This window comes from Salvia splendens, chromosome 15 (genome assembly GCF_004379255.2).
Source record: "Salvia splendens isolate huo1 chromosome 15, SspV2, whole genome shotgun sequence".
Classification (NCBI taxonomy): Eukaryota; Viridiplantae; Streptophyta; class Magnoliopsida; order Lamiales; family Lamiaceae; genus Salvia; species Salvia splendens.
This window is the reverse complement of record NC_056046.1, coordinates 23,004,788-23,014,308: the sequence shown is the minus strand read 5'-3', so window position 1 is coordinate 23,014,308 and position 9,521 is coordinate 23,004,788. Positions and strand designations below refer to the sequence as shown.

Genomic DNA, 9,521 nt, shown 5'->3' with positions numbered 1-9,521 from the left:
CGGCAACAAATACAGCCCATGAAGCATGGGAAATACTAAAGCAGGAATATTTGAGTGATCAGAAAGTAATTAAGGTACAATTGCAAACGCTTCGTTGCAGTTTCGCTGAATTAATGATGGGTGAGAAAGAAACTGTGCAGAATTATTTGTCGAGAGTGACTGAAATTGTCAGTCAAATGGGATCCTATGGTGAAAGTATCAGCGATGAACAAGTTGTGGGTAAAGTTTTAACAAGTTTGAGTGAAAGCTTTGATTATCTTATTCCTGCCATTGAGGAGTCAAAGGATCTGTCCACTTACACATTTGATGAATTGATGAGTTCTTTGTTAGCCCATGAAACCAGGGTGAGAAAACCTTGTGATAAGGTGGAAGAGAAGGCATTTCAAGTAAAAGGAGATTCTTTTTATAGAGGAAAGATTGAAAATTCAGGAGGCCGATACGGTAGAGGCGGATTTCGCGGTGGATTTCATGGCCGAAGACGTGGCAGTGGCAGAGGACGCGGACGCCAGGATGAGGGACGTCAAAACATATAAGGTATTCAATGTCATTATTGCAAGAAGAATGGACACAAAGAAGCTTTCTGTTGGAGTAAGCAAAAAAGATGAACAAAAGGTAAATTTCACAGAGAAAGTGGAAGAGGAAAATAATCTATTCATGGCACACACAAATATAGTTGCTGATGCAAATGAAAGAATGTGGTTCGTGGACAGCGGGTGCTCAAATCATATGTCCGTGTCAAGGTCATTATTCAAAGATTTTGATGAGAAGCAAAAATGGAGAGTGCGTCTTGGAGAAGATAAACAAGTCTCTATTGAAGGCCGAGGTGCAGTGGCTATCAAAACTGTTTAAGGTGATGTCAAACTTATACCAGATGAGCAATATGTGCCTAGCTTAGCCCATAGTTTACTAAGTGTTGGTCAATTGATGGCTAGTGGATATTCTATTGTGTTTGATAAAAAGACTTGTGCCATTGTTGGTAGTGCACTAGTGGCTTAAAGTGACAATGAAACTAGACTGTGGCATTTTCGTTATGGGCATTTGAATGTGAATAGTCTAAGGGTCCTAAATCAAAATGAGATGGTTATTGGATTGCCAAAAATTGGAGAACATGTCTTTTGTGAAGGGTGTGTGTATGGTAACCAATGCAGGCAGCCCTTTCTCTCCGGGGGAAGGCATGGAGAGCGTCACATATTTTGGAGTTAGTACATGTTGATTTATGTGGGCCATTGCAAACCGAATATATTGGTGGAAGTCGATATTTTTTGCTATTTACTGATGATGACTACACTCGGATGAGTTGGATATATTTCTTGAAATTAAAATCTGAGGCATTTGAACATTTCAAGAAATTTGAAGTGTTGGTGGAAAATCATAGTGACAGGAACTTGAAGGCTCTTCGTACTGATCATGGTGGTGAGTTTCTAGGTCATGGATTCACAAGCTACTGTGAGGAAATGGGATACGCAGAGAGCTAACGGCACCCTACACGCCTCAGCAAAACGGCGTGGTGTCTCTAGAAATATAGAAAAGAATAGAATCCACAATTACCAATAAATATTGGATATTATAGAACATAACGATTTCTATAGCGATATAAAATTTTGGATTTCTTTATCACAATTCTAAATTCGAATAAAATAATATTGGATGGTCAAACTTTTTTAATTTTGAATTCACTTGATATTTGAAAGTCTCCCATTATGTGTCCTAGTTTTCCATTTTGGTTAGTCCCTTATTAATTATTGCACTTCATTTTTACTACTTTTGGTACTGGTCCACATATTCCACTAACTCAATTCCACTTATATTTTATTATAAAATTAATAATATATATAAAAATAGGACTCACGTACCACTAACTTTTTTAACCCACTATTTTTTTACATTTCTTAAAACTTGTGTCAGGTTTAAGTGGGATACATATTATGGAACGGAGGGAGTAATATCTACTCCTGATATTTAAATTTCAGTCAGTAAAGCGGTTATTTATAGCTTTCATAAATTAAAAAGATGGCGGCCCCTCTAGGCGAAGATAATCATACATAACTCCGGTGAAAGGATTGCCGACTTTTGATTGCCGGAGATAGATTGTATTGTTTCCTTTGATAATCATTTTTTCCCATATATTCACATTAAATAGCCAATATCTCCCATGAATCATGTCTTGCTATTGTATTGTCACTGCCTATAACTCCTGTCCTAAAATAGGGCTTACTCTTTGGATTATTGTATTGTCACTGCCTATAACTCCTGTCCTAAAATAGGGCTTACTCTTTGGATTGTTGATTCTTACCTGCAAATATCCAACAAAAGTATTTAATACTCTCTGCATCCCCATAAAAATAAGGACACTTTCCATTTTCACTTGTCCTATAAAAATATATCATTTTTATTTATGAAAAGTTCCTACAAACTCATTACCCATATATATCAATTTATTTATAACTTATACCACTATGGCTCACCATGAAACACTAATAATAATATGGTATCATTATCCACTAACCACTATTTTAACTATCATTTTCCTCATTTCTCTTACGTTATCAATTATGCGTTCATTCGTGTGCTGTCCCAAATGTCTTTAGTTTTTTTATGACAAAGGGAGTAAATTGAAACCACTAATTGAAGTTAGTACGTAGAATAGATGGATCATACTTGTAAGTTGGCAATGGTAGCAGACGCAAGAGCTATCCTCAGTGTGTAGTTTACTGTCCTCACCACATCATTTCTAAGATTGAATTTTATTTGCCACGTTGTTGCTTCGTAGGTATTTTTGGTTGTTTTCCTGCAAATTAGTTTTATCACTAATATTGCAAAATATTGCAAAATATCACAAATTAAAAGGAAAGTTTTGTGTATTAAATATTAGGAGTAAAATGAATGACTTAATCCATGCTATACATAAAATGATGCAATTAGACTTGAAAATACATATCAAAGAAAATTAATCAGGTAGCTGCCTAGTTCGCTAAAGATAATCTTAGATTAAATGCAGAATTTTTTTTATTTCAATTTCCACCTAGAGAGGTTGTTAAACTGCTTCTAAAAAATGTTATTGGTGTTTCCCTGTCAAAATTTGTTAGACATTCGTAATTTAACGTAAAGAGCTACGCCTTATTTAGCACCAACAAAATAAATAATAAAAACCTTTAAAAAAGAATAATCAACCAAAATAGAAAATATAGTACTCCCTCCGTCCCATTGAAGATGACCCACTTTCCTTTTTGGTTTGTCCCAATCAAGATGACTCATTACTTAAAATGGAAATCCCTTTATCTCTACTTTATTCCATCGCTCTTACTTTACTCTCTCCACTTAACACACAAAATAAAATTGCATAAAATCACGTGCCGCCCAAGGAAGGGGTCATCTTTCTTGGGACGGAGGGAGTATTACCTATTAACCTGCGCAAAAAACCAATCTTTTTGGTAGTTACTCTTTCCAACTGTATAAAATAGATCATTTCTAGGATATTCATCCGTGTACCTGTTAAGGAATGCCTTTCCTTAACGGTCGGAATCCTCACAATCAAGAAACAGAGACCGTAGTCGTCGAGCGCCCAAGAGGTTTGTGTCAGCGATGACGTCGGTCGAGGGGGGGTGCTGGGCGCGAGAGAGGTTCTCGTTGGCAGCATTGATGATAGTTTCTTGAAGCACAAAATAGTGAGCCAATTGAATAAATTCCTATATTGATCGACTCCATATTATGGAAGACTCCACACATATTATAAATATGTGTGGATACAAAAAGATATGCTAAATCCCTATAATATCTAAACAAAGAAGATATGTTAAATCCCTATAATATCTAAACAAATTAATAATAATAGAAATACGCGTATCAACTCCCCCACAGTTAAAATCCACCTTGTCCTCAAGGTGGGAACCACGATACCACGAAGAGTCCCTCCGGGATCAAACGCACAAGACTGCCCTCTCTTTTTCAATATTTTCTTTGTGTAGCTGATTGCGGTCTTCTTCGTAACCAATTTTACAGTCTTGACTCTAATCTCATCCTCAAATAACCTTCTCTTCTCTTCCATTTCCTCTTCAAGGTTGTACTTTTGTATTTCAAAAGCAGCCTTGTCCATCCTCGCGATTTTGCTCTGCTTTTCAGGATGCATACTTAAATCCTTTTCTTTCGACTCCAAACTAGAATCAAGAGCTTCAGGTTTCATCTCTTTCTCGATCAGCCTCATAAAGGTGTTGTTGACCTCATCTTCTCTTTTGATAATAGAGTCATTCTCCTTCCTTATCTCTTTCCTTATCTCTTTTTGATTCCACACATTACTAAGTCCTATCGACTTCTCTTCTCTCTTCTCTTCACCATCGTGCGAGTCAATTTTCCACTCCTTATTCCTTGAGCTTGAGACACCCGCTTGCGGTTGACGAGGAGAGGCGCATAATGGAGCTTTCACGGACATCGATAGCAAGGGCTGGCAAGGGCTCGGTGCGGCGTAGGGAGGAAGCTCAATAGTCGATGTTGTACTTGGCTGCTGTAGCTGACGATCTGACCATAGCAGTGGCTTCTGGTCGAGCACGAGCTGCGGGCGTGGGGGGTACGAGAGCTTGGGAACGTGGGGCATTGGTTCCGGTTTTGGAGCTGCTGGCACAACAGGTTTGGGGGAGTCAGCTGTGGTGGATGTTCTGGCAACGGGGGAGCGCGAATCTTTCCAACACGGCGACCGGACGTTTAGGAGGGCAGATCCCAGCAAGTCTGGTTTTTCGCAAGCAGAAACGGCTGCTGGTGCGATTCTGGCGAAGACCAACCCGAGTTCAGGCTTTGGCGAGCGCAATGCGGCTGTCGGAGTGGTCGTTCCTGCTCCGCGAACTGATCCCCAGAGGTGAAGGCGTTGCGCGGAGGCCGGTAGACCTTCTGTCGGGCGGAATACCATCTGGAATTAGAGCGCGTGTGTGGCGGCTCGTAGTAGTCGCTGAGCCCTCCAGGTGGTCGGTAGGCATTCCGTCAGACGGAATACCGGCTAGAATTAGAGCGCTCGTGCGGCGGCTTGTAGTAGTCGCTGAGCACTCCAAGTTGTTCCCAGTCTGAACAAGAATACGGCTGCGGGCCGTACATATCTGGGCTGAAATACGATGACGGCCCAGAGGTGTAAGGAGGTGTTCTAGGCCGCGACTGACTGTGGGGCGGATAGCGGCGGGTTCGCTGCGAGTACATCGGGTCTGGAGTCTGATGAGGCGGAGGCTCCGGCAGCGGAGGCTCACGAAGTTTACCAATGTGTCGATTGGTTATGTCCAACCGGGTCTTCAAATTGTCAATCGCAGCATGTATGCGATCAAACAACTTGGTTGTATAGGAGTCTTCCAAATTTGGCATCTCAAAGTCTTTTACGGATGCAAGAGGTGGCGATGGTGATGATGGTGAAGAACTGATAATATAAAGAAAATGATGTGGGTGTGTTTTCTTCGCCGTAGAAATTGACCTCTAATTAGGGTGAATGGATGCGGAGGGTGAGAACCGATGAAAGCACCAGTTGTTAAGGAATGCCTTTCCTTAACTGTCGGAATCCTCACAATCAAGAAACATAGACCGTAGTCGTCGAGCGCCCAAGAGGTTTGGGTCGGCGACGACGTCGGTCGAGGGGGGGTGCTGGGTGCGAGAGAGGTTCTCGTCGGCAGCGTTGATGATAGTTTCTTGAAGCACAAAATAGTGAGCCAATGGAATAAATTCCTATATTGATCGACTCCATATTATGGAAGACTCCACACATATTATAAATATGTGTGGATACAAAAAGATATGCTAAATCCCTACAATATCTAAACAAAAAATATATGTTAAATCCCTATAATATCTAAACAAATTAATAATAATAGAAATACTCGTATCAATACCTATCCCATAAACCGTATTGTCTGTACCTGGATTGATCAACAAAATGAAATGAAATTAACATCAGCCTTGATCTTATAGACAAGATAGTACCATGTGACTTTCAAGTGTTTAACAAACTTACTTTTCTTTTCTGTTGAGAAATATCTTGTTTGTATAGTTGGGTGAAGGATCGGGGACGTAGAACTCGGCAGCAGTGCGATCAGGGATTCCGATTTCCCCTAGTGTCGGCCCGTTTCTTGGAGCTGTGTACACAACATCCCCTAAGTTAGCTTTACTCCCTGCAAAACAAACGATGAATCATAACTCAGTTATGATTAATAATAATAGAAATACTCGTATCAATACCTATCCCATAAACCCTATCCCATAAACCGTATTGTCTGTACCTGGATTGATCAACAATATGAAATGAAATTAACATCAGCCTTGATCTTATAGACAAGATAGTACCATGTGACTTTCAAGTGTTTAACAAACTTACTTTTCTTTTCCGTTGAGAAATATCTTGTTTGTATAGTTGGGTGAAGGATCGGGGACGTAGAACTCGGCAGCAGGCGATCAGGGATTCCGATTTCCCCTAGTGTCGGCCCGTTTCTTGGAGGTGTGTACACAACATCCCCTAAGTTAGCTTTACTCCCTGCAAAACAAACGATGAATCATAACTCAGTTAGTTGGTAAGATAACACGCATTGATTTACCTAGCAATTTGTAACTTTAAAAACATAAATTAGTTTTTGCAAGAGCATACACTACAAGAAAAAACGGCTATGGACATTTTACTATTAAAGACTGTTAATTTGTGTCTTTATTGTTGGTGTCTCAATAAAAATTATGGGATACTAATAAAAGTATCCTAAAAAATTAAAAAAGTTAAGATAATTTTCCATCAACATGTTTTCTTTTGCATCCTAAATTATAGTTATGTTTAAATATTTTCAAACACTAGTAATTGTGTCTCAATTTTTTTGTCCTTAAAGAATAAGTTTTTTTGTAGTGATACTAGACATTACCTGGCTTGATCACGACATATCCATCGCATCTAAAGTCACCAATGACACCCGGAACCCAAGCGTACAGATTGTAGACACCTGCACGAACTCCTCTGATGGTAAAGAGCCCATCGGAGTCGGTTCGTGTCCAAAATTGATAGCCCTTAGAATAGATTGCCAGGATCTGAGGGGTCCAGGTGGAGCCAACCCTACGTAAGCTGATCTTACGACATCCGGAAAAGGAGAAGCGTACTTGTCGTTGATCAATAATCAGCCGTTGATTTCTCCTCGTTGTTTTGCATCAGAAAAGTCTACCGAAGATGGGAACTCATACGGCCATTTTTTCATTTCTAAGTTCATCTGCGTTTCTTACAAGTTACTTCAACAAAATATCGAAAAACCCAACAATTTTAATTCATTGTTTGATACTATTACCTGTGTTTTTGCATCTTACCAAAGAGTTTTAGGGTTATTGTTTGACCCCGAGTTTAGGTATATAAAAACTGGACCCAAAACCTTTTTCCATATCTCTCCAGCATCTAAGTTCACTCCATATCTAGGACCGCATAATGTGTACTGAAAAATATCTGTATCACATGACCAAAATTTAGTCCACATTGATGAGTTAAAATTGGATACATAATTTTAAAATATATACTCCCTTCATCCCATAAAAATAGAGACTTTTAGAACGAAGTGTGTTTTAATGCACAATTAGTAAAATAAACTAAATTTTTGGTATGAGACATACCAAAATAGAAAAAAGTCTCTATTTTCATGAGATGAAGAGAGTACATAATTTTAATGTTATTGTTAAAACCAGAATTGAATCAAAATTCATGGTTTTTCCAACAATTGATTTAATGCACTACTCACAGCTAACGAAGTAGAGCCAACATGAGAAGTGAGATCCGCTTTCATTGTACCACTTGGTCGAAACTCATCACTCGGCGTTACAACCCAAAATCCGACCTGGGGCCGTGAGCCAATCCACCTGTGCACATGGTTGTCCTTGTTGTCACATGAGTACTGGTACTTGTCGTCTACCTAGATGACGTCATCAGTATACAGGCTACAAAATCATAATCAAAATATTTAATTAGGGTTGTCACCTCTCCTTTGAGGCTTGGTAACGTTATTTAATCAAAATAGACAAACTTGTAAATGACATGGATTTTAATGTGCAATTGGTAACGTTAGCGTTAGCGAGAGATGAGAAAAAGTAAGAGAAATGGGAAAAGGTAGTGAAAGGAGTGTTAGTGGGTTGCTTGGTCCACAGTATACATGATGTGTACGATTATTATTTGTTGAAAACTTTATATATTTAGACTTGGTCTAATTTTGGAGGACGACCTTAAATGGTAAAACTAGTCTATTTTTTAAGGACGAAACTGACCCTCGACGGAATCAACAAACTCTTCTTCAAGGATATTTCCAACGGCTCAGTATGAGCCCCCCTGGATTTGTTAAGCTTAGTTTTACAATGCCATTATCAATTTCCACCTGTAAAAATCACTCTTTTCAATTTCATAATGACAATTGAGACTCCTATCAAGGACATAGATCCTAAATTGGGCCCTGTGCTAAGATTGTTGATTGTTTTTTACATAAATAAAATTTATTTCTAAAAAACACGCATGAGGATGTAAATTTCCGGTACTCGGCCGAAAACGTGAAAAAAACATTTTCTGTGTTAAAATGACTTGAAATTCCCACTATGGTCTAGTTGAGGAATCAAAGTCTTAACTATGTCATGATGTATGATGGCTTTTGGCAATCCGACATCGTTTATGGGGGGTAACACACAATTTACTATTGTCCTAACCTTATTTTTAATTTCCTAATTTTCGTTTTATTTTCTTTTGAGGGTTTTCTTATTGCATAATTAGTGATATTTTAACTGTCTTTTATTATTGATAATTATTTACATTTTCAAGACAATTACTCTTTATACATCTTTGCATCACAACCCATGACAGAGAACAAAATTCTAAGTTACAACACAAACATGAACACAACTAATAAAGACATAAAGATGGATTACAAATTCAATCTCTCATCAGTTCAAAAATCTAAAAACATTACTAAAATAGGAGGAAACTAAAGTTTATAATATTCGTGTTTGTTAATACACAAAAAAATTTAGATAGATATAGTTGATTTTATGCTTACAGTGTCACGCTCTACGCGAAGCTGGAGTTGAGAAGTTGAGCTCTCGTTGATATGTGGAATCGATTTTCCAGAATTGATGCTCAGGATTGAAAAATATATGCAAATGCACAGATTAAAAACCCATTTTTTCATTTGCTTAGATTTCGTCTGTTTTTATTTTTATTTTTTGAAAGAGAAGTAATTGGTAAAGAACTGAAATAACTACGATAAATTTTTGTTACAATAGTTTCATACGTTAAACAAGTGAGATTAATAATAAATTCATAATTAAAGGATGTCATCAATCGAAACATCCTTAAATTTATGTTTCGATGTTATATCACTCATATAGTCAGGAAATAGACAAATGCTAATTATTTTTTCTATAAACATATGGAATGCGAAAAAGTGCCATAAAATAAATAAATAAACGGAGAATAAGAAAATTAAAAAATAGAGTATCCTTTTATTTTTATTTTTATTTTTTATTTTTTTGCCTAATGGGTTTGAACTGTACAAAAATTG

General features: G+C 37.9%; 1 protein-coding gene and 1 pseudogene across 1 annotated transcript; one reads left to right on the top strand and one right to left on the bottom strand.

Annotated features, from left to right (window-relative positions):
• The first annotated feature begins 116 nt into the window (after positions 1-116).
• LOC121766887 lies at positions 117-849 on the top strand. Its single transcript, XM_042163119.1, has 2 exons — positions 117-344; positions 430-849. The coding sequence occupies exons 1-2, from the start codon at positions 117-119 to the stop codon at positions 847-849; spliced, it is 648 nt and encodes a 215-aa protein (XP_042019053.1).
• Positions 850-2,002: 1,153 nt separating this feature from the next.
• LOC121766886 lies at positions 2,003-9,149 on the bottom strand (annotated as a pseudogene).
• Between the last annotated feature and the right edge of the window lie 372 nt (positions 9,150-9,521).